Below are 24,759 nucleotides of genomic sequence, written 5' to 3'. Positions count from 1 at the left end.
TAACAGACCTTAAATCTTGACATAATTATTCACCAGAAATGAAATGTGGGAGGGTGTTTTGACTATATTTTTCTGCTTCCTTTTGTTCGTGTAAACTGCTCTCTACGCAGAGGCAGTGAATGCAGAATTTTCCTGAAGGTCTGCGTGTCCTCCCCCCCACCCCGCGCACCCCGCCCTTTGGGTGGTACTAGGAATTGAACCTACAGGCGCTCAACAGCTGAGCCAAATCCCAGGACTTTTTTTTTTTCCCCGATCTTTGTTTTGAGACAGGGTCCCGCTAAATTGCTGAGGCTGGCCTCGAACTTGCTTCAGTCTCCCGAATCGCTGAAATGATAAGCGAACGCCGCGGTGCCCAGCAAGGTCAGCGTTGAATTAATCGCCTTCCCCCGGCTACTATAGTATTACAACTCTTGGGATATACAGCATCGATCCTACTATTAAACTGCCTGGAGCATGCCAGCACGTCAGACTCGGCGTTCCAGCGACCGCCTCAGTCACTGGATAGAGTGGGAGGCTCGTTTTGCAGTTTACTATCTGTGAGAGGCAGCCGGAGGCGCGGGACCTACGGAGGACTGGATTGGGTCTGGTCCCTGTCTATCACTGGAAAGCTCTTTGCCGCGACTGTTTTGCAGTAAGATTTGGGAGCTGAGCCCCGCCTCTGGAAAGCAGGAGTGAAGGGGCGGTGCGCGGGAAATGCTCTTTGAATTTCTCTCCTCATTGGTTGGCTGCCGAATCAGTCATACCCTGTACTGCTTCTGTTGGCGGGAAGGCTCCAGGCAGGTAGTGTGGACACGGTGCTGTTCCCTCCCGGGCGCCTGACGTCCCAGACATTTGTTGTTGGGGTTTTGGTCTCATTAATTATTCATTAGGTACTTGAAAGGGCTGCAGCGATTGGTGGCTGCGAGGCCTGGTCGATTGTGTCTTAGCTAGAGATACGTGTCACTCTCTGCGCGGCGGGAGAGGCTTCGCATAAATTATTCCGATAAGGTGGGGGCGGGGCCACGCATAGATTAGTCAAATGAGCCGGGGAGGGAGGGCAGCCGGCTGCGAATTAGCCTAAGTTATTAAAGATGGCGGCGGAGCGGAGTCGCTCCCCGATGGACTCGCCGGTGCCGGCCTCTATGTTTGCCCCCGAGCCCAGCTCCCCGGGGGCGGTCAGGGCCGCGGCGGCCGCCGCCCGCCTCCATGGCGGCTTCGAGTCGGACTGCAGCGAGGACGGCGAGGCGCTCAACGGTGAGCCGGAGCTGGACCTCACCAGCAAGGTAGGCCCGGGCGGCGGCGGCGGGCGCTGAGGGGACCCTGGAGGGCCGAGCCGTCTCCGAGGCGACGACGGGCAGCCGGCCGTCCAGTCGCGGGGCGGCAGGGACGCGGGGAGGGGCCGGAACCCGCCACCTGCCGGTCCCCGGGACGTGCGCGGGCCGGGGCCATTCCCGGTCCCTGGAAGCAGCCTCGGTTCCCCGGCTGCGCGGACCTGGCCTCCCGCGCTCGGGGCTCCCGCCGAGATCGCAGCCCCCGGCTCCGCCACGTGGAACGCGGTGCCCCGATGCCCCGGCGCCTGAAGCGCTCTGCGCGACGCGGGTCCCCGTGCGGCGCCGCCAACCCCTCTTCTCGCACCTGTGAGGGGACCCGGAACGTCCAGGACGCTGAGGGTCCAGGTGGCTCGGGCAGGGGGCGGGGTGCGCAGACAGGTAGCCCGAGGGGAGGCAGGGGTGGCCCCCGCTCCCTTCCTGGTCTCGCTCCTTTCCTGGTCTCGGTAGAGGAAACAGAAAGTAGCCGCTCAGGCAGGGAGAGGAATATCCACTTTCGAGTCCACCAAAACAAAATGGGCATGACCCAAAGATGGGCATGACCCAGAATCTCGCCATCTGGGAGTGGATCCTCATCTTGTATGAGTGGAATAATGGAGGGCGTTTTAAATAGTGTTTTCTGAGTTGTTGAGAAGATAGGCAGGAATTAAGGGCTCACCATCTGCTTAGCATTGTGGAAAATAAAGTGTTAGATGTGACTGTTGTTTCTAAGGTGCTTAGCATCGCTAAAAGAATGCCAACTTGGGAATCAAAGGGGGCTGGCTTCCCTTTCCTGCTCTGCCATTGGAAAGACCCTGTGACCTTGGAAGAGTTTCTTAACCTCTCCGTGTTGTGGCTACCTCATCTTAAGAAAGTCAGATACACTGCAAAAATTTAAAGTGTATGTTAAGATGTCTAGTATAGTGTTGGATCCATACTAGAGACTCAGTGATTGTGTCCCATAATTCCCTGTGCAGCTTAAATAGCAGCTGATGGAAGATAGAACACCAACACACTTCCTACTGGTTGTAGGATAGTTACAGTAGAGATTTTTATCAATCTTTGAAAATGTTTGTATCTTTGGCATAGCTTACAGTGGCAAAAGTGCTTGAAACTTGGCCCTAAACTAGAGAGAACTTTCCCTTCAGCCCAAAGAAGCAATTTTTCAACTGTTCCTTCTTCTTCTTGTCTCAGTTGAGCACTTGGAAACCAGCTAGTTTTTGTTTGTTACAGTAGTCCCCTATGGTATCTCTAATGCCATAATGAGGGTGGCCAAGCTCTGGGAGAGATAGAGAGAATGTATCAGGCAGTGTGACCCAGGTACCATTCAGGTTACGATTACAACCTCTGATGAGTCAACTCAGGAAGTTGTATGATAGGCACCTGACTCAAAACTGGACAAGTTGGGTGTCATTAGACAGTCAAGGTGCTGAAGAAACCTGAAAACACAGTAGGAAGTTGCCAAGAAGACATTGCCTTATTTCCTGACCAGCTTATTTAAAGTTCATGGTTAGGGAAGTGTCACTTCATTACTGAAGTAGCTGGGGAAAGTCTCATGATTTTGAAGTTGAAAAGCTATATGTATGTAAATATTGATGATATTGAAAAGAGAAAAACACAATGTGGAGGAGAAAAGGGTTGGGTTGAATAGATTTGAATCCTGAAAAGATGACACTAGACATCTATTTCATTACTACAATTGACTTTGAAGATTTAAGGCTCTAAGAGTTTACAAAGGGAGAAACAATTAGTGAACAGTGGTGGCTGAGTTTCCTCAAGTTTTTTTTTTTTTTTTTTTTTTTTAGAAATGACCAAGTGGAGAAAACTTTGTTATGACCATTTATTGAGCTGTGAACTAGATGCTTTACATGTTATTATATTTGGCCTTTACAGTGGTCTTAAGATACAAGGTAGTATTATTTCTATTTTACAGATTGAAAAAACTGAGATTCAGAGAGGTTAAATTCTTTGTCCAAGGTCACACAGGAATGGTTTCAGAATGAAGTCTGACATGTTTATTGATGAATGGCCTCCCCAAATAAGAGTTGATACTTTAATGTTACTGACAGAAATTTGCACAGTGGTGGTGCTGATACTCGCCTTAGTGTTGGGGGTGTTCTGTTGATGAAAATGAGTATTGTAAGCAATTTTCACTGTTGTTTCCCAAATAATTAAGATACGACAAGGTGGACAGAATTATTTTGCCATTTTGGGAGTCATTGGCCTCTGGGTGGAGGGCATGGCAGTATGAGATCCCGGTCCTTGATTTCCGGATGCAAACTGCAGGTAGGAGGCTGGCATCTAGGTGTAGAGCACTGTATCCAGGATGGGCCTGGATACATTATTAAGGGACCCAACTCTCGGTTGGTTGGGTCCTGCCACTCCTGGGGAGCAGCAGGAGGCAGGTGCCATGCCCTCTGTACAGTTTCTGATGATTCCAAGCTGTGGCTCAGAGTCATTGTAGTACATCATCTGGGTCATATAATGCTATCCGAGGAGACAGGGCATGTGGGGAGTGTGTAGCTATTTTCGATTAGGACACTGTGGGGTTCAGTCAGTGTCTTTGGTTAGGCTGTTTGTCGATTGGCTTTGGCTGTGGTGCTCTCTAGCAAGTGTGGTCCTAAGGCTGTTGGTTTCTCTTCTAGCTGGTTCTAGTGAGCCCTACATCAGAGCAGTATGACAGCCTACTTCGGCAGATGTGGGAGAGGATGGACGAGGGATGCGGAGAGACCATATATGTCATTGGGCAGGGATCAGGTGAGCAGTTTTCCTTTCATTTATTTTCAACAATTATTTAGAGCACATTTTCCCTCTTTGTTAACTGCTCATGTGTCTTGGTTGCATTGATGCTTTAGTAGCTGCAAAACTGTTAGGAGGGCAATTCCCACTTTAGTGGTCACATCGTACTTGGCTCTAAAATTCCCTTTCCAAGCGTTCTATAGATGCTTCCTTTGTACCTCAGTACTCCCACTTGCATAAGAGAAAATGAAACACAAAGCAAGGAAACTTCTGGTCTAAGGTAGTGGAGCAAGTCATGGTTAGGTCTAGAATTAAGCCTGTCCGGGCTAGCATCAGATCTTCCCCCTCCAAACCCTGTATGTGGATCCCATTGCTATCCATTTCCTGCTAAGCTGAGAACCTCTGTGATTCTTCTTGATGTCAGTGAGGAAATGCCCAATATTCCCTGCCTTGGCCTAGAACACTGACCATTCAGTTTCGATAGCTATAATAACAGAGGTCCCTTCTCTCCCCACTAGATCTTGTCAGACAGTAAACTTGTGATTCATTCTGGTTATTGTCCTTCAACCTGCTTATTCATTGAAATGAGATCTCTGTTTTGGAGGAAGTCAGCCCCCAGTACAGAATTCCAGATTGTATTGTGGGTTTTTATTTTCCTGGTCACTCCCAGTTTATACCCTCAATACAAGGCCTTCTTACCTTCATCTTCACTATGACATCTTTCCTGAAATGACAGCTGCTGTTGTTGAGGATTATGAATTCAACCTGTACCAGCACTTGTCTCTGTTATCTGCAGGATGCCCAGAATGGGCCTGGATACATTATTAAGGGAACAGTTCCCTTGACTCAATGTAGGCTTTTAAAGGCAGGTGATAATTTTTTTATAGTCTGAGTTTCAGATTGAGATCTCAAAATCATTCTTTAACTATTTGACATATCTATCAAATATCTTCTAAGGCTTGATACTGTTACAAAACTCTTTTGGATACTTAAAATCTGTTCCCCGGGTTGGGGATGTAGCTCAGTGCTAGAGTGCTTGCTTAGCTTGTGCAAGTACCTGGGCTTGATCCCCAGAACTGCAGAGGAAAAAAACCAAAAATCTTGTTCCTGCCCCAAGGAGCAAAGATGGTTTGTACACAAATACCTTTGGTATAAAGCAGTGTTCTGAAATGCTACAAGAGTGACTAAAAGAAAAATTTGATCTCCAAATACTGCTGTGCCTTATTTTGAAACGTCTCTCCTATCTTTCCTTTCCATTTTTTACTGCCACCTCCCCAGTTGTGGGTCTTATCACCTGAAAGGAGGCATGGTCAGAAAGATAGGCAACCAACAGGATGCATATCAAGAGATGGAGGGAGTTGGACAGCATTGTCTAATTGTACGTAGGCAGCTGATCATGCCAGGTTCAGAAAAGGCCATTTAACTTGGTGACTAAGAAATCATTGATAGCCTTTTGAAAGCTTGTCAGATGCACATCTGACCTGCTTCAGTAAGATGAACTACTCAAAGATCACTTCATGCTTATGAAATTTCAGAAACCACACAAAGGTCAATTTGACATGTGTTGGGATTGGTCTTCAAAGACCTAGATTCTTAAGACCCCCTCTTTCCTCTTGTCCTTTAATGTGGACTCTGAATTTCACCAGGCCTTGACAGTTCACAACTAAGTAACCCTCCCATGGCAAAGCGTGAGAAGATGTCAAACAATCATCAGCCCGAGCATCATCCTTGCATCGATCAATTGGATGCTATTAGATTCATAGTGACTCCTTCCTGCTGGACTTCTTTAGAGGCAGAAGGAGTTAGAACTAGTTAAACAAGTTGAACATTAGAGGACTAAGCCAGATGCATGGCCTCCAGGCGTCGGTCGGCCTCATCATTTCTTCTTGGGTGTCCTAGGTGCTTCACATGTTTATCACATCGGTCATCTGTTAAGTGGGGGTAATGACACCTTCCCTACCCAACCTCCAAGAAATTTTGTATGGATAGATTAGACATTAAAAAATTCTAATGAAGCTGGGCGTGGGTGACGCCTGTAATCCTAACCACTCAGGAGGCCAAGGCGCAGTATTGCAAGTTCAAGGCCAGCCTTGACAATTTAGCAAGACCTTGTGTCAAAATTTAAAAAGGGCTAGGTGGGGTGGCATACACCTTAATCCCAATGACTTGGGAGGCTGAGACAGGAGAATCATGAGTTCAAAGCCAGCATTACCAATGACGAGCCGCTAAGTAACTCAGTAAGACCCTGTCTCTAAATAAAATACAGAATAGGGCTGGGGATGTGGCTCAGTGGTAGAGATGCCCCTGGGTTCAATCCAGTACATACCCGCCAAAAAAAAAAAGAAAGAAAAGAAAGAAAAAATTTCTAATCGAGTCTGGGTTCTCTTAAAATATGAATAATAATTTTCCTTCTCTTAAAATATGAATAATAATAAAACCTATCACGTGGTGAAATAGTGAGCATTAAATGAAAATAATTATTAGTAGTTGCAGTAGTAATATTTTCAAGATCCTATGCTATTGATTGACTATGAGATTTCTTTCAAAAACAACTTTGTGGAGCAGGGCTTGTAGCTCAGTGGTAGAGAACTCTTCTAGCTTGTGCAAGGCCCTAGGTTCGATTGGCATTGCAAGAAACAAACAAAAAAAACTTATTTGCTTATCAGATACTAAGTCTGACAAAAGAGCCTTGTGCTGTATTGAGAATACAAGGGATATAGACGTGTTGTAGGTGTTCGTGGGGAGTCTGGAAAGGCCACACAGAGGAGCCGCTTCTTGAGAATGAGCAGGAATTGTCCAGGTAAAGGGAAGAGTGACAAGTGGGCAAAGGTACCACATACCCTGAGGCCTGGAGGCACCAGAGACCACTGTTCAGTGGACCAGAAATAATCTAGTGAGGTTGGAGTCGATGGTGTGAGGTCAGGAGGGGAGGCCACACAGGTAGGCAGGGCCCAGTCCTGAGGATTCTTGAATGCCATGCCGTAGAGGTTACTCTCCCAAAAGTCTGGAAAGCACTGCAGCACATTGAGCAGAAGAATGCTTATAGGAAAGGTCAATAAGCTGGCAGGACAGAAATCTGATTAGGGTCGGGCATGGCTGACTAAGTGGCCTTTAGTAATTGGTCCTCTGTGGCTTTTCTCCTTGGCCTTTGTCTCCACTCCAGGGTGGGGAATGTGATGCATGCTGGAGAGTAGTAATGTGACCTACTGAAAGCCCTGATGGACAAGGTGACATTGGTGGTGGCTCCTGGTATAAAACAGGACCTGAAAGCACTACTATTAATTATATGGAGGCAGGGAAAGCTGGATAGAATTGGAGTCCAGTGAGAATGGCAGAGTTCAGCAGCCTCCCCTTAGTAACACTTGCTCCAAGCCCTTCTCTAACCCAGAAGGGGTTTTGGGCTCACTTGCCCATGCATTTAGAAACTCTTTGTCACAGCTGTGCTCTCTTGGTTTATTTGTTTTACATTTTACAGACATTTGAAGACTTGACAAATGTTTGTAAAATGTAAAATGAATACTGCTTGTAGGGCATCAGAGAATGGTTGAGATGTGATCCCTATCCTTAAGATGCATGGGGAGGGGAAGGTGTGTCCTAAGACAGCACTGCACAGGGTAGTACACGGCAAATGCTATAGAGAAGACAGCTGTTTGTGGGGCCTCTGAGTAGACTGGTTCAAATCTTGCAGAAGGAGGTGTACTGATTTAACTGTCTGGGAAAGAAAATCCACGAGCAAAGACATAGAGCTGGACACACGGGAACCCATGAGAACTGGTGACTGGGCCACTTGCGCTGGGACAGAACTTGCAGGGTAGACAGAGGAGGGGGTATAAAATAAGTTGGGGAGGCTCTTAGGGAATTAGGATGAAATGCTGCTGGGTCTGGAAAGCCAGAGATTTTAATCTGGAAGTGACAATCTCAGAGCTGTGGTTTATTTAGCTTAAATGTGTGGGTCTATGCAGGATGGACGGAAGGAATAGAGTCCCAATTTGCTAAGATCAGTTGGAGTGTATTGTGGTGATTTGGGTAAAATAAGGAATCAGGCTGGTGGCAGTGGATTGGCCAAAGGGTAAGCAGAGGATGAAAGGCAAGATAAAGAACTTGGATCAACTGGCCTGGACCGATGAGTGTTAAACTTGGGTGACTGGAAGGATGGTATTGTCATCATTAGAACAGGGAAAGGGGGGGTGGGGGATGGGGTGGGGGGGTGATGTTACAGCCTGTAATCCCAGCAACTCGGGAGGCTGAGGCAGGAGGATCACAAGTTCAAGGACAGCCTCAGCCACTTAGCAACTTAGTGAGACCATGTCTCAAAATTCACAAAAATTTAAAAAGGACTGGCAGTGTAGTTTACTGGTTAAAACATTCTTGGGTTCAATCCCAGTAGCAAAAAAAGAAAAAAAAAAAAAGGAGCAAAAATACTTACTTCCTGGGTCTATAGTGAAGACCCCGAGCTTTATGAATGCTGATTATTTTAAAGTGTGATATTTGGGCTGGGGTTGTAGCCAGTAATAGAGCACTGGCCTAGCATGTATGAGACACCTGGTTCAATTCTCAGCACCACATTAAAATAAAGATATTGTGTCCATCTAAAACTAAAAATATTAAATAAATAAATAATAAAATATGATATTTGCCAGGTATAGTGAGTGACATATGCCTGTAATTCTTGGGAGGCTAATGCAAGAAGATTGCAAGTTTGAAGCCAACCTGGGCAATTTAGTGAGACCTTATCCTCAAAATGAAAGAGCTGTGGATGTAGTTCAGTGGTAGGCCATCCTGGGTTGAAGCCTTAGACCTGCAAATAAATAAATAAAAGAGGAGGGTAGCTGGAGCTTGAGTTTGGACTTCAGACTTCTAGGAGTTAGCTTCCAGACCATTGGAAATGCAGTATGGAGCTCAGGGAAGCAGCAGTGCTAGAAATGAGTGTTTCAAAGTGATAACTGAAGCCATAGAATGAGAAAAGACTGACTTTCAGGGGACAGGAGCAGGGGAGAAAGGGTAGGGAGGACATCAAGAGAGGTCAGGGGATTGGCAGCCAGGGAAAGAGGGACATCCAGAAGGACAGGCAGTGAGTGCTCTAGGTGTCAAGAGAAGGGCATGGGGTATTGAAGAGCTGGAAAGCCATTGAAGACATTTGAAAACTGCAGTTCTTCAGGAAGGGTTGATTCAGAGGAAGTGGGGACAGTCAGCAAGGGTTGACTATTTTCAGCTGTTTGGTGGTCAAGGAAGAACGGGAGATGGTAGCTCAGGAGATGGACAAGGGTAAGGGAAAAGGGTGATTTTCTTTTCTTAGTTTAGGGGTCAGAGGCTAGTTTGTAGGGGACAAAGGCACAGGGTGGAGGAGAGAAGGAGAGAGGAGCATGCTTGGTGCAGCAAGGGTTTTTTTCAGTGGTGAAAGAGAAGCTGCCCTACTAGAGGGTTCTCAGCCATGCAACACTTGATGTGTTGGCTCTGCCCTCCCTCCTGACCAACTGAGGCAGCGATGGTGGGAATTAAAATCAACTACAGCTGTTGTCACATAGGTGCTCAGTGACAAGTGGTTGATTTGGCCTATCCCTGCTATCTGCCTCCCTTCCTCCCCCTCCCCTGTCTGTTCCAGCTGTTTGTCACACATTTAGCTCAGTTAAAAATCTATATCTACAGCGATCCCCAAATCTCTCCCGTTTCCCCATCTTCCTGTCCTCATCACTTGCCTTGATTGTTAGAATTTCTTCCTTACTATGCTCCCCTTTCTAGACCCTCACTTGCTGCCCAGGAGATCTTCCAACCTACCTTGATCTGATCATGTTACTCCCCTGCGTGACCCCCAGGTTCCCTGTGATCTGGTACAAAAGTTATTTTGTGGACGTCTGCTGTATCAACTTCTTCCTCTCATGTGTTCTGCCATCCTATGTCCCTGTTCTGTTCCCTAACACGTAGCAACTTCTTGGTCCCTGAGTGTGCCATGACATACCATGCTCCATGCTTTGCTCCTCTGGCAGAACATCCTTCCTCTTTTCTGTGTGGGCTCAGTTCCCAGCCTTGGAGACCCAGCTTGGGGTTGGCACCTGCACAGCTGCCCTCTGCTTCCTAGGCTGGGCTTGACTTCTCTCTGTCCAGCTCTTCAGCACAGCACTGAAGTATCTTGCCATTAATTAATTTCCTGTCTGTTTCTCCTGCAGGCCTGTGAGCTCACTAAGGGCACATGTATTCCCAGCACCCAGCAGGAGGCTTGGCATAAATCCTAGGAGAGTCTCAGTGATTGTCTTGAATGAGTTACCTACTGCTCTGCTTGGTGGGAGAGCCCTGGGCACTGTCACACCTTAACTCTTTGTGTGCCTGAGTTTTCTTTGGGGTAGGGTACGTGTCCTCCCAGTGCCTGGCGGGGCCTTTGTTAGGTGTGCTAGACTGGCTAGCTGGTTAGGAGGCTGCTTGGTCAGGACTCCCTCTCCTGCTGATGTCTGGGCTCTTGTCTTCAGATGGGTCTGAGTATGGGCTGAGTGAAGCTGACATGGAGGCCTCCTACGCCACTGTGAAGAGCATGGCGGAACAGATAGAAGCTGATGTCATCCTCCTGCGGGAGCGTCAGGAAGCTGGTGGCCGTGTGCGTGATTATCTGGTCCGAAAACGAGTAGGAGACAATGACTTCCTGGAGGTCAGGTGAGGAGGCCTCAATACAGTGCAGAGGTCCATCCTGCAAGACCTTGGGGGCTAGGACTTTGCAGAGAACAGTGATGGAGCCTGTGACACTTGATGTGTTGGCTCTGCTCATTCCCTCCTGTCCTTTCCTGAGGCAAGGAAAGAATGCCCAGGGTCATGAGAGCTCTACCTGATTTCTGTACTTCCCATCCCTAAATATTTCCATATGGGGAGAGTGGGCGGGGCCCAGCCATGCCTCCTGTAGCTGCTCCATCAGTCTGAGATGCTAGAAGCCCAAGTTGCAGGAGAGCATTTTGTGCCTCTGGTAGCTTTGGGGCTCTTCCCAGTGGTAGAAGTTTGGGGAAATAGCTGTTGAGGGAGCCCAGGACCTTCTGGTAACTTTTTACTCCCTGAATTTAGCTCATGCCTATCCAGGAACAGGAAAAGCTCTGAACTCAAGGGGCATGGGGCAAGTCTGGTCTCAGGGATCAAGTTTCTGGGCTCTGAGTTTTCTCTTAACTGATTCTCGCATGCTGTGTGGGTTTGTGTACACAGGGTAGCAGTCGTGGGCAACGTGGATGCCGGCAAAAGCACGCTCCTGGGGGTCCTGACACATGGGGAACTGGACAATGGCCGTGGCTTTGCCCGCCAGAAGCTTTTCCGCCACAAACATGAGATTGAATCTGGTCGCACCAGCAGTGTGGGCAATGACATTCTGGGTTTTGACAGTGAAGGCAATGTGGTGAACAAGCCTGACAGCCACGGTGGCAGCCTGGAGTGGACAAAGATTTGTGAGAAATCCACTAAGGTGATCACCTTCATTGACTTGGCTGGCCATGAGAAGTACCTGAAGACCACTGTGTTTGGCATGACTGGCCACTTGCCTGACTTCTGCATGCTCATGGTAAGTGTGATGTGCTCAGGAGGGGCTTCTGGGGTGCTGGGGGTCATGTGCAAGAGTTTAGAAGGCCTGTTGATTTGGGGCTCTGATGGGTAAGGTTGGTAAGTTTGGCAAGCTCTATAGTCTTCTCAAGGGGTGGACCTTGATCTCCTCTATGTTAGATCAGGAGGGGTCTTCTTGGTTAAGAAATGGTGTCATTTGATGTCTCTTATTTTTTAGAGGGGCCTAGGGGTCTCCTGAGCTTTCTTGATTGCCTTCAGTAATGTTTTCTTCAAAGCATGGGATACTTTGAGTAGGTGTTCTGGGTGGCTCCCTCAAAGAGGGGAGGCTTAGGCAGGGTAGAGGGGAGTGCCTCACATGAGGAGGCCTAGCAGGGAGGAGTGTGTGCCTGACACTGTGCTCGCCGCCCAGTGACAGGCTATCCTGGGCTCCCAGAGAGCTTAGTGTGGCATGATTGATTTTTGAGCAACTCATTATGTAGATTCACTGAAAAGGAGAGAGAGAAGAGGGCCCCAAGTTGAATCTTATCACCATGCTGTGTGTATGACCCCTGAGCTTCCTCCCTGGATGGGGTGGAGGTGCTAAGGACTGCAACCTGTGCACAGCTTTGGTCTTCACAGAGGGAGAGGGAGGAATGCGTGTGAGCACATGAGCGAGCAAGGTTCCCTTTGGCAAGTCCTTCCAGAGTCCTTCCCCATTCCCAGTTCCTCAGCTGTGTGTGTTAATAAGTGTGGTAAACACAAGCATCTGCTCCTGGCAAGCTTGCTGAAGTTGCCCCACAAACACAGGTTCTCAGGCCAACTCCACAAACTGGAGAGGAGTAGAGAGGTGGAGCATGTTGTGTGAACACTAGTCGGCTCTGTGCCTGAGGTTCTTGGGATCTCAACGTGATTTCATCTCTCATTTCTTTGAACATTGCAAAGGACCATCACCAACTGTCTTGACTGGGTAAGAAAAGCTGCTAGAGGAAGAGATCCCAGTGGAAGATCCATAGAGCATATTTGAGGCAGCTGCTATTAAGGCGTGTATAAAAAACAGTTTAGAATAAGCACTGGAGCCAGGCATGGTGGTGAATGCCTGTAATCCCAGCTACACAGGAGTTTGAGGGAGGATTGCAAATTCTCAAGGCCAGCAGGGCCACTTAGCAAGAACTTGACTCAAAAAATAGAAAGGGCTTGGGGTATAGAGCACCCCTAGGTTCAATGCCTACCCTCACACACACACACACACACACAAAAAAAAAAAAAAAAAAATTGGACTGGGATGTTACTCAGAGGTAAGTCCAAGACCCTGGGTTTGATGTCTAGCACCACCAAAAAACCCACATTTTTGTTTTTGTTTAAAAATTTTTTAAAAATAGCTTTTAAAAAATATATATATATATTCTATTAGGGGCTGGGGATGTGGCTCAAGCGGTAGCACGCTCGCCTGGCCTACAGGGGACGCTGGGTTTGATCCTCAGCACCACATAAAAATAAAGATGTTGTGTCCACCGAAAACTAAAAAATAAATATTAAAAAATTCTCTCTCTCTCTCAAAAAAAATTCTATTAGTTGTTGATGGACCTTTACTTATTTATATGTGGTGCTGAGAATCGAACCCAGTGCCTCACACATGCTAGGCAAGAGCTTTACCACTGAGCCACAACCCTAGCCCCCCCCCTTTTTTTTGAGAGAGAGAGAGAGAGAGAATTTTAATATTTATTTTTTAGTTTTCAGTGGACACAACATCTTTGTTTGTATGTGGTGCTGAGGATCAAACCCGGGCCACACGCATGCCAGGGGAGCGCGCTACTGCTTAAGCCATATCCCCAGCCCCCTAGCCCCTCTTTTTAAAATTTTTGATGACTATGTAATAATTGTACAAATTTATGGAGGTAGAGTAGTGTGGTGTTTCTTTTTATAGGGGGGCAGGTATAAGAGATTGAACTCAGGGATACTTGACCACTGAGCCACATCCCCAGCCCTATTTTTATTTAGAGACAGGGACTCACTGAGTTGCTTAGTACCTTGCTGTTGCTGAGGCTGACTTTGAACTTGTGATTCTCCTGTCTCAGCCTCCTGAGCTGCTGGGATTATAGGCATACGCCACCATGCCCGGCGTAGTATGGTATTTCAATACATGTGTAAAATGTGTACCCATGAAATCAGGTAATTAGCATTTCCTTCTCCTTACCATTTCCTCCTCCTCTTTTGTGGTGCTAAGGATTAAATGCAGGGCTTTGCAGAGGTGAGGCAAACATTCCACCCCTGAGCTGTTTCCCCAGCCCTCATCATTTCTTTGTTTGGAGACTTCCTCTTTTAATTCTTCATAAAATAAAAATAAGCTTTTCTAACTAAGCTACAGAAAGACAGTGGATGGAGTTATTTTCACCCCAGATGGAATGTTCATGTCTGGCTTTTAGGCCATGTTTCAAATATTAAAACTTCTATAGAGAACAGTGAAATACTTCATAACGGTTCAATGGCAATGGTTTCTTAGGGGAAAGAAAAACACTTAAAATATATCAATAATAGAGTGATAGAATACTTCCTAATCCAGCTTGAGAAGAACAAAGTCTGAGTTGGATTGCAAAGGGGATGGGACAATCAGGAAGAAGACTTGGAAGTGACCTGATAAAGGGGAAAGGAACAGTCAGGCCCCGTGCAGCAGTGGGTGGCGACGTCCCCTCAAGCAGGGGTATTTTACCAGGGCCTGGTAGAGAGGACACCTGGGAGTGTGCAAAGCACCAAGCAGACACATCATGGCAGCTGCTCTCCTAATTTTGTTTCAGTGAGTAATACGTTCATGTGGTACAAAAGTTAAGGGCACCAAAATGCTTATGGTGACAAGTCTCCAGGCTGGAGGTGCAGCTCAATGGCAGAGTGCTTGCCCAGTATGTGTGAGGCTGTGAGGGGATGGGAGGAGTCTCTTCCTCCCCTCTCCACTTTCCTACCAGAAGCAACCAGTGTTTCTAGTTCTTTTGTGAACTTGCCAGAGACACTTTATATTTATATTAGCAAATATGTATATATTCTCTCCCTCTAATTTCAAACATTGAGCAAAGTTGAAAGAGCAGTAAAATGAATATTATAAACCCACCATTTAGATTCAGTAATAATTAATGTGATAGATACATATGGGTACATGTATTTTTTTTTTCCTTTTTTGACTTAATCATTTGAAAGTATCTTGAAGACAGTGACTCTTTACCTCAAATACTTGAGCATATAACTTATAAAAGTATGGGTAATCTACTGTTATTGTAACCAAGAAAAACAGAGGGCTGGAGATGTTAAGCCAGATCCAATTTGAGGACTGATAGCCTTCTTTGAGCCCCCGTGCCCACCCAGGGCATCTTCTGTCTTCCTTGTCCTGACAGTTTCTTTCTGTGTTGGGGCAGGTGGGCAGCAATGCTGGCATTGTGGGAATGACCAAGGAGCATCTGGGCTTGGCATTGGCACTCAATGTACCCGTCTTTGTAGTAGTCACCAAAATTGACATGTGTCCTGCCAACATCCTACAAGGTAAGTGAAGTCTCCTCCAGCTGGTGGTAGCCTCTCACCAACTGTACCTCTGCTACCAGGACTTCAGCCCAGAATCTTCTGTTTCCTTATATGTGCTCAGACCTTAACCTGAATTTCTATCAGCCCAGAACCTTTTTGCTTATTCCTCCTCTATTTAGCTCTTGATCTGAGCACAGCCTAGATTTTTCCTCTCTTTGTCACTTTTGGTTCCAGTTGCAGAATTCTTTTTGTGTGTGTGTGTGTGTGTGGTGCTAGGGATTGATCCCATGGCCTTATGCATGCGAGGCCAGCACTCTACCAACTAAACTAAATCCCCAGCCCCAGATTTTTAAGGTCCCTCATCTGGCTCCTTTTTTCATAAGACCCTTGGCAGCAGGTATTGGGCTCTGCCATCAGTGCTGAATATATATGGAGGAATCTGAACAGAGGGCCTGGTGGCTTTTTACCATCAAAGTGTCCAACCAGGTTTGCAGGACGAGTTCTCTGTGCACCTTTTCCTCACTTACAAATTTTAGAAAGATAAGTAGACTCTGTCTTGTTAGAAAGCCGCTTAATAATGGTCTCTGCAGAATTCTGAATGACCAGGAGATCCTTTGGTCAGATGAGATTTTTATCTAGGAATCAGAACATTCTGGGGAGAACATTGTCTTTGGGGTTTCCCGAATCACTTGTCTGTGGGATGTGGATCTTCTAAGAGACTGGAGAAATCTGCCAGGTTTTAGACTCAGTCTAGAAGAGACTCCATCTGTGCCCTTTCTACATAAGTAAAAATGTACCCACCCAAAGTTTTGATCCTTCTTTTTGTATCTTCAGGCATGAGGCACTTAACACTGGTTCATCTGTCTGTCTGTCTCCTTGCATCAGTAATGATGGACCTTTCTGCCCTGGAAGCCTGGCCAAAGAGATGGGTATATCCCTTAATTTTGTTCCATTTTACTCTTTAAGAAACCCTGAAGCTATTGCAGCGCCTGCTGAAGTCACCAGGCTGCCGGAAGATCCCTGTGCTGGTGCAGAGCAAGGATGACGTGATTGTTACTGCCTCCAACTTCAGCTCTGAGAGGTAATGGGTGGGGAGTGTGTGTGTCTGCAGGGCCATGGGGAGCAGCAGGCCTGAAATGGCAGTCTGTCCAGGCATAAGGTCTCATAGACACTTGTTATTCAGAGATGGGAGGAAACAGAAGGTTGCTGTATAGCTCCCATGACCAGTGTGGCTCAGATTCTGAAATGTTGGCCTCATTTAGGTTGAAATCCCAGCTGAGACTTCATTGTTCTTAGCTGTGAAATGGGAACAATATTAGCTTCCTCACAGAACTCTTGTGAGTGTTGGAAGTGATGTATATGTAAGGCACTTAGCTCTGGGTCTGGCTTGGTGTATGATAGATATACAACCATTTTTATGATTGTTTTGTATCTTATTTTTTGATTATTTATTTATTTTTGCAATACTGGGGATTAGACCCAGTGTTACTCTACCTCTGAGCTATATCCTACCCCTTTTATTTTTTATTTGAGATGGGATCTTACCAGATTGCCACAGCTAGCCTCAAACTTGTGATCCTCCTGCCTTAGCCTCCCAAGTCTCTAGAATTACAGCTCCAGCCCTCCTCTTTTGATGTGGGGTACCAGGGGCTGAACTAAGGGGCACTCGACCACTGAGCCACATCCTCAGCCCTATTTTATAATTTACTTACAGACAGGGTCTCACTGAGTTGCCTAGTGCCTCGCTTTTTTCTGAGGCTGGCTTTGAATTTGCAATCTTATCTCAGCTTCCTAAGTCACTGGGATTACAGGCATATGCCACTGACTTCAGTGTTCCAGCTCTTTTTAAAAAAATTTTATTTTGAGACAGGTTCTCACTAAGTTGCCCAGGCTGGCCTTGAATTTGTTAGCCTCCTGCCTCAGCATCCTGAGAAGTTGGGATTACGCCTGCCCACCATGCCCAGCTTTCTTTTTTATACTGTTTCTCAAAAGCTCTCTAATCACAGATTGGTTTTTGGCAATTCCTCCTTACTGTATCCTTTCATTCCATAAATATTTATTGGAGCCAGGCATAGTGGTACACATGCCTTTAATCCCATCTACTCGGGAAGCTGAGATAGGTGGGTCTTAAGCAGCTTAGTAAGAATCTGTCTCAAAATAAAAAAAGGGCTGGGGACATAGCTCAATGGTACGGGGCCCCTTGGATTTGATCCCCAGTGCCACAGGGCAAAAAAACAAAACCATATTTATTAGATGTTTGTTCTCAGGCTCTTCATCCAGACATTAAGGATTCAGAGATGGTTGAGCGTGATCCTCAAGGCGTTCAGCTTCTTGGTTGGAGATACTTTCTTGGTAACAGTGAACTTGGTTAACTCAGTCCAGAGCCTTGGGCCTTCTTGGGAGCCGTCTATCTCCTGGCTTGGTCTATATAAAGGACCCTGAGCAGCCAGGGCTTTTTCCTTTTCCTCCAGCCTGGTGCTGTCTTCAGTGTCACCAGTTGGCCAGTAGAGGGGGCACGTTTCAGGGAACCCAGCTCCACCCCATTCATTTTGGTTTTTTCTAGTCTGTGTAGACACTATTGCAGGAGCTTTGGGGAATATGTAATTCATGATCTCAGGGAGCTTAATTTTCCCTGAATAGGAGATAGCAGCCATTTAGATGACTACGATGGGAAATCAGATGTCATCATGAATGACAGACACCAAAAGCTCTCTCAGAGCCTCGGGAAGTTGAAGAGTGTCTGTCCAGGAAGGGTTTCAAGGAGGAAGTGGTATTTGAAATGAACTCTGGAGGATGTGAAGAGTCTGGTAAATTGATAAGAGGGCAGGAACTCGGGAAGGAGGGTCAGAGTGAGCATATCTGTGGGACCAGGAAGTAGCCAGCTTTAGAAGAAGGGATGGTCCTATGGTCTGGCTGTAATATAGGATCCTGGGTGAAGTGAATCTGCAGAGGTGGCAACAAGCCCGAGCATGAGGGGCTGTGAGTGCTGGGAGAAGGTGCTTGGCTGATGAGGGTTAGGGATTTTAAGCAAGCACATATGCTGGAGGAAGAAGAGGCAGGTGTGAGGTTCCAACATGGGCCAGCAGTGGGCAGGAGGGGATAGGTTTCGGAGACAAAATAAATCAGAAAAGGCCTTGGGGCTGCAGGGGCTAGGAGTTACTAGACTGAGGGTAGAAGGGTTGAGCCTCTGGAGGCGGATGAGGCAGAGGTGGCCATTAGTCGGCAAGGCAGGAGCTGCCACCTGAGCTCTGTGTCCCTTCTTCCTTCTCCTCCCCCTCCACTTAGGATGTGCCCGATATTCCAGATCTCCAACGTTACAGGTGAGAACCTGGATCTCCTGAAGATGTTCCTCAACCTCTTGTCCCCTCGCACCAGCTACAGGGAGGAGGAGCCTGCTGAGTTCCAGATTGATGACACATACTCTGTTCCGGTGAGCGGCCTCAGGTGGACTGGGCAGGAGGGTGGCTGGTGGGCATTTCCTCCAGGGGCATCAGGGAATGGTTCTGTGATGGGGATGAACTCACTAATTTGGGTCTTTCCTTGGCAGGGTGTGGGGACAGTGGTGTCAGGGACAACACTGAGGGGTCTGATTAAGCTGAATGACACGCTGTTGCTGGGCCCAGATCCCCTGGGCAACTTCCTCTCCATTGCCGTCAAGTCGATTCATCGCAAGCGCATGCCTGTCAAGGAGGTGCGGGGGGGCCAGACAGCCTCCTTTGCACTGAAGAAGGTGAGTGTGGGTAGTTCCAAAATCTCCCCATGGGCTGTGTCACAGATAAGCCAGGTGCTTACCTCCCATTTCTGGCCCTCTGTCTGCTCTGCAAGGTGGGGATTACCAACCTTATTTTCATAGATGAAGAAACTGAGGCTCAGACCCCAATGACTTGCCCAAGACACAAAACCAGTAAAATCCAGAACCAGGACTTGATCCCAGGTCTGCCTGCCTCTTGGTCCTCCTGGTGCCTGAGCAGGTGCCACAAGCTAATGATGAAGTCAGACAGGAGCGTCCCTAGGCCAGACCTCTTCCCCTTTGGTGTTCTGACTCCTGGGATTTGGAGTGCCTGCCAGCTCTGGGGTCACCTACTTTTCCCACCAATCAAATTAACCAGAAAGATTGGCCCTTTGCCTTTTCTCTCCAGTGGTCGAGTCATGCTCACTCTCTTCCTTTCACCTAAGTGCTCGCCTGTCCTTTCTCGCCTTCCTCCCAGGCCGCTAACTGAAATCTCGGCTCCTGCATGGAGCCTTTCTTGACCCGACAGAACGATGCTTAGCTTCCCATATGGCAATAAGCCTGCCATGTGCTGTCCCCCCAGAAGGTGATGATGGGCAGGGCTGGGTGGGTGATTCTATACTTAGATTCCTGATTCTCTAAGACCCGGGACTAGAACCCGAGCCCCCATCATCCCTAAGATCTGCGGTTCTTCCTTTCTTTCAGATCAAGCGCTCATCTATCCGGAAGGGCATGGTGATGGTTTCCCCACGCTTGAATCCCCAAGCTTCCTGGGAATTTGAGGCCGAGATTCTTGTACTTCACCATCCTACTACGATTAGCCCACGCTACCAGGCCATGGGTAGGTGTCTAATGCTCTGCCAGCCTAGGAGGCCCCACTCCAGTTCCCCACAAGAGGTGTTCTGCTGACCCAGGCCCCATTATTCCAGCTCTAACAGGTTTCCATCCTGTCCTAAGAAGCCATTCCCTTAGTCCTACCTTTGAGCCACCTACCTCATTTACAGGTCCTGCAGAGGCTCACTGAAGTCCCCTCCATGGGGACTTGGGGGCTTCCAGACCTGTCTGTGAGGACCTTATGTTCCTCCCTAAATGCATGACTGCTGAGTGCTGCTGCTGTGCCCAGTGGTGTTGCTGAGGGGCTAGGACCACAGAGGCACCAGCGAGGGCCCATCCCTCCAGGCGCTCACAGTCCATAGAATCCCAGGAGCTTGGGGCCCCTGGCTGTGCGGGCCTAGGTGGGGGCAGGTGGTTAACCACAGGGGAGGTGAGAAGAGTGTGGGTGAGGGAGGCGGAGGTGACCTCCAGCCTGCCCTGGTGCACTCAGCTTCCAGGCATCCGATGCCCTTGACTCAGCCCCACCCCTCATGCTGAACTCAGGTGTGTCTCATGCCTTCGCTTACTGCCTCCCTGTCCTGAGGCCCCAGGGTGCCTCCAACCTATCCTGACCTCCTGGCTCCCTTGGCAGTGCACTGTGGGAGCATCAGGCAGACAGCCACCATACTGAGCATGGACAAGGACTGCCTGCGCACTGGGGACAAGGCCACTGTCCACTTCCGCTTCATTAAGACTCCTGAGTATCTACACATAGACCAGCGGCTGGTGTTCCGGGAAGGCCGTACCAAGGCCGTGGGCACCATCACCAAGGTACGCCTGAGGCAGACCTGGCCTGCCACTCCAGCTTAGTGATTGTGAGCACCACAAGATCCCTTTTTTTTTTTGGACACAATACTTTTGTTTTTACTTATTTATTTTTATATGGTGCTGAGGATCAAACCCATGGCCTCGCACGCGCTAGGTGAGCACGCTACAGCTGATTCACAGCCCCAGCCCCCACAGGATCCTTTTAAGAACCCTGGGGGTGCCCAGGGTTCTCGCTCCCATAAGAAGTGTCTCTGGCTTCCCATCCCAGGCTTTGGTGATGACATTGGAGAAGAGGAGCTGGCCTTAAGGCATGATGTTCTCCTGTGGGCAACAGTGGGCAGAGTATCTCTTGGCCTGGTTGGGGCTATACCTGAGGGACAAGGGTAGCAAGTCCTATTGGAATGAGTGCTGAACAGCTCAGGGTACATGGGTGTGCAGTCCCTTGGGGCAGGAGCTGTTCGTGTGTCTCAGAGCCCACCTTTTGCCCTCTGCAGACCTTACCCATGGCCATGGACATTTGATGAAGAGTTTGACCCCTGTTTATTCAGAGGAAGAAGTGGTCTCCACAAATCCAAGATCTTGGAATCAGCCAGACTAGCCCTTCCTCCCAAATGGCCTTCCTCAGGCCCTCCATGGGGACTTTGGGGCTTCTTTTCCTTAAAGGCCTGCTTGCCTCTGGGGCTATCTGAGAGTTTGGCAGAGACTACAGCATACATGTAGTACTCTCTGGGACTTAGTAGGCTTCTTCCCTGCTATTTTTGAGATTGAACTTGGTCACAGGGGAAGCTTCTGTGTCAGGGTGGTAGCTTTTACAATTTCTGATATGCTGCAAATATTTCCAGCTGATAAGGAATCCACTTGGCCTCTTTGGGAGGCTTGAAGTTAAAATTTGGCCCAGAGCAGACTGACCAGGCTAGATTCCAGCCAAGGAGCTGATTGAGTACAAGGTGGCAAAGAGGTTCAGAAAGTTCTCTGCAGGAATGACAGCTGGACTGGGAGTTTTCTGGGTGCACAGAGGCAGGAGATGACATGACAGTCCTGAGGTTATAGTAGTCCATAGTAGAATAAGGATGGAAAGATCTGTTGACTCCACCTCCTGGCATGGTCCTTCTATCATCGGCCTTGTTTGGGACCAGCCAAGCTAGCCAAGCCATGAGAAGTCCCTTAGAATGGAGCAGGGACAGGGACATGGTACAGGCTGCTAAACTTATGCTGCCCTTCAGCTCTGGCCTCACCCTCATTCCCATGTCTCTCACAGCTCCTCCAGACCACTAACAACTCGCCAATGAACTCCAAGCCCCAGCAGATTAAAATGCAGTCAACAAAAAAAGGACCTCTGACCAAACGAGAAGAAGGGGGCCCATCTGGTGGGCTGGCAGTAGGGGCAGCCCTGCCTGGAGATGAGGCTACCTCTCTAGCCACGGGGCAGGCAGCCGCAGCCAGCAGTCTCCAGCCACAGGTGAGCGGGCCTCTTGTGGCCTTGGGCAGGGTGGCAGGAAAGGGTGTGGCTGATTGGGTAGAGGGGGACCACAGGAGAGCCCATGCACGGAGAGGAGCACTTCCACAGCTCCTGGCATATGGGTAACATCAAAGTTGTTTTCCAAACTGAGAGACATGGCTGGCCCTCAGAAAGCCAATTTAATTGGTCCTGACTAGCATTTGGTTTTAATGAAATAGAGTGGACCGAGGGCAGGGTTTAGGTTCATTGTAAGAGTGAATATTCCTTGTGTGGGTGATGTGTGTGTACAGCAGTCCAGCAAGTTTGAGGAATGCTGCCTTAGAGGTCCTCCTTTGTCCCTTGCCAGAGTGAGGGGAGGTGGCCTTGGATGTTCTGTGTAGCAGGTGCTGGCACCTGCTTGTGGCTGCCTCTTCAGAAGCTGTGTGTGCCGCCAGGACGGGCACCCTTGTACACCTCTCTAGTGTCTTTCTCCTCTGACCAGCAGAGGAGGCTTCTCCTGGGTCTGTGTGCCCCCCATGCTTTCACACCCCCCGCTCCTCATTGAGCCTCTCTTATTCCTTCTTTTCTGTCCCTGTCCACCTGTCACCATCTCAGAGGTGGTAAATGTCCACTCGTGTTTGACTGTTTCTCTAAATAGCTCCATTTTACAGACAGGAGGTCCTGTGCATGGTCACCTCATAAACTCCTGGCTAGGCTGGGGCTAGGCTCCCTGGCCTGCCCACTGCCCCTCTGCTGCCCTGTTCCTGAGGGACCAGTGCTTCTCAAATTCTTCTTCTCTCTTTCAGCCCAAGCCCGGCAGTGGGGGTCGGCGACGAGGGGGCCAGCGCCACAAGGTGAAGTCCCAGGGGGCCTGTGTGACTCCTGCCAGCGGCTGCTGAATCTTCCCTGGCTCATTCCTACCACCCAGGGATTCTCACTCTCTGGCCACTGCTCACCAGCTGGGCACAGCAGCTCTGATCGCCACCCGCCCACCCCAGGCCCCAGCCAGAGCCTCCTCGCTGCCCACCCCTGTTTTCCAGGGGGTTGTAATTTATAAGCTGAGGAAGGTGGCCAGGCTTCCTGAGGACTGACCGTCTCCTGCCCTTCCCTGCCTCCTTCCTCACTCATGTGTCTTTTGTACATCTGGCCCTTAGTTTTTATTCTTTTTATTATATCTCTCTCAGTGATTGTGTGTGTGTGTGTGAGTGTGTGTGAGTATGCGTGTGTGTGTTTTGCAGGAGTGAGGCCCACCAGGGCCTTGTCAGTCTCTCCCCTTTTCTCCTCCGAGGCTGGCCACCAGCCTCCAGGAGCTGGCTGCCAGACTAACCATCTGTCCCTCCATCCACGTGTCTGTCTTGGTGAGAGCCTCAGAGCCTTTAGGGGATGGCAGGAGTCACGGAGCCACCACAGCCTCAGCTCACTGCTCCTCTGGGCACTGGCAGCCTCTCCACCAGACTGACCTCAGGGCAGGGGCTTCTGGGATTTGGTGTCTTCCATTGCCAGAGCAGGGCATCCTCAATCCTGGGGATTTTAACAGGGAGAAAGTAGTGGTTTCCCTTTTCTGTCCCTCTTTTTCCCCTTAAGCCCTCAAACAGGTAATGACAAAAACTCTTCAGTCATACTTGTGACGTGTAGAAGGAATGGCGACTGGACTGTAGGACTCTCCCCTAACTCTGGCCCTTGCCGTGGATCCAAAGACCTGATGGCTTCCCCTTGGAGACAATCCTGTGCTTGCCTGGGCTGGCCCGGCTGTTCCTGGCTTTTGCCAGTCTGCCCAGTCTGGAGGGTCTCTTGCCCACAGAGCCACCTCCTGCTTGGACTTTGGCCTTTGGGCACTGGTACAAGGCTGGGTCTGGACCTGCTCAGGATCCCATTTTCTAGCGCCGCCTGTTGTTGGGGAAAGGGGCATTGCTGTAAGTGGGACTAGGACTGGAACTCCCCCGTCCCGCCGTGTCTACCCAGCAGGGCAGCTCCTGGAGCACAGCAGTGAAGGGCTTGAGCCCCAGGGTTTGAACCCCAGTTAGGGCACAGGGAGGGCATGTGGGGCAGTGAGAAGGACTGTCAGGCCCAGCACAGAGCATTTTGCCCTTGCGAAGCATTGGGAAGTAAGGCTGCCCAGACCAGACAGTGCCATGGCCCCGTCCTGCCAGCACTGAGCTGTTCTATAGCCCTTCATTTAGGGTAAGAAGGACAAGGGGTCTTTTCTAGCCAGGGCAGACACCCGGTGGGCTAGGTCCTTCAGCCTTGCCTCTTTCCTGTCCCCAGCCCTCTCCTGTCCTTTCCTCCCTCCTAGCTGTTTCTAGTTACCACTGCCCCGTGGCCCTGGACTGACCAGACCAGCATTCACAATAAAAGTTTGTTCCAACTTGACAGTGTCCTGTTCCCTGTCTGGCCCTTGTGTGGAGATGCTGCCACAGGGACACTGTGGATCTGCCTGTTCCTCAGTGCCTGGTGGCAGCCCAGCAGGGCTGGCCACCAAGAACCCTGCTTCCCTCCAGGCAGGTGAGGCTCCTTAGCCAACTCTGTCACACGGGACGTTTCTACCCTTGTTTTGTTTCCTCATCTGCAAGCAGCAGATCTTGCATCAGGGGTTATGTGGGTTGAGTGCATGCGTGAGTCCCGGCGCCTTGGGCAGCTGGAGAGAAGCATGGCACTGGGGTGTCTGCTGAGTGGCCAGGACTGCCAGGTGGGTTCACATGCACATGGCCGTGGATATACATGGCTACCGTCTCTGAGGTAGACATTGTTAGCTCTGGTTTCCTAGTTGAGGAAACAAGCTGGTGGGGGTGAGCACGGTGGATGTTGAGTACGGCCTGCACCAGCGACTGCCCTGCGGCTCTCCCCACTGGCTGCCTGGCTTGTCCTTGGGCTCTTGCCATCTCTGTGTGTTGCTGATTCCCATCAGCTTTGCTGGCTCT

The 24,759-nt window shown here is 49.0% G+C and overlaps 1 protein-coding gene across 3 annotated transcripts; it reads left to right on the top strand.

Moving 5' to 3' along the window:
* Window positions 1-1,039: 1,039 nt before the first annotated feature.
* Gtpbp1 (GTP binding protein 1) lies at window positions 1,040-24,211 on the top strand. 3 transcript variants are annotated; one of them, XM_078052721.1, is made up of 12 exons: window positions 1,040-1,262; window positions 3,932-4,043; window positions 10,487-10,667; window positions 11,202-11,550; window positions 14,930-15,053; window positions 15,999-16,113; window positions 18,318-18,462; window positions 18,580-18,762; window positions 19,468-19,603; window positions 20,228-20,406; window positions 21,662-21,862; window positions 22,648-24,211. In XM_078052721.1, exons 1-12 carry the CDS (start codon window positions 1,071-1,073, stop codon window positions 22,738-22,740), a joined length of 2,010 nt encoding a protein of 669 aa, XP_077908847.1. In that variant the 5' UTR covers window positions 1,040-1,070; the 3' UTR covers window positions 22,741-24,211. The 3 variants fall into 3 exon arrangements, with proteins under 3 accessions (XP_077908847.1, XP_077908848.1, XP_013212777.3); XM_013357323.4 differs by lacking the exon at window positions 1,040-1,262 and adding an exon at window positions 1,634-1,655; XM_078052722.1 differs by lacking the exon at window positions 3,932-4,043 and having other exon boundaries at window positions 1,123-1,262.
* Window positions 24,212-24,759: the final 548 nt, after the last annotated feature.

This window comes from Ictidomys tridecemlineatus, chromosome 6 (genome assembly GCF_052094955.1).
Source record: "Ictidomys tridecemlineatus isolate mIctTri1 chromosome 6, mIctTri1.hap1, whole genome shotgun sequence".
Classification (NCBI taxonomy): Eukaryota; Metazoa; Chordata; class Mammalia; order Rodentia; family Sciuridae; genus Ictidomys; species Ictidomys tridecemlineatus.
This window is presented reverse-complemented; position numbering and strand designations above follow the sequence as displayed.

What these genes read in the sequence shown, in the direction of transcription:
- Gtpbp1 (XM_078052721.1), top strand. Translation starts at nt 1,071, where the DNA reads ATGGCGGCGGAGCGGAGTCGCTCCCCGATGGACTCGCCGGTGCCGGCC. An exon ending in CCGTGGGCACCATCACCAAG is followed by an intron (nt 20,407 to 21,661) that starts GTACGCCTGAGG and finishes TGTCTCTCACAG; the next exon opens with CTCCTCCAGACCACTAACAA. An exon ending in CCAGCAGTCTCCAGCCACAG is followed by an intron (nt 21,863 to 22,647) that starts GTGAGCGGGCCT and finishes TCTCTCTTTCAG; the next exon opens with CCCAAGCCCGGCAGTGGGGG.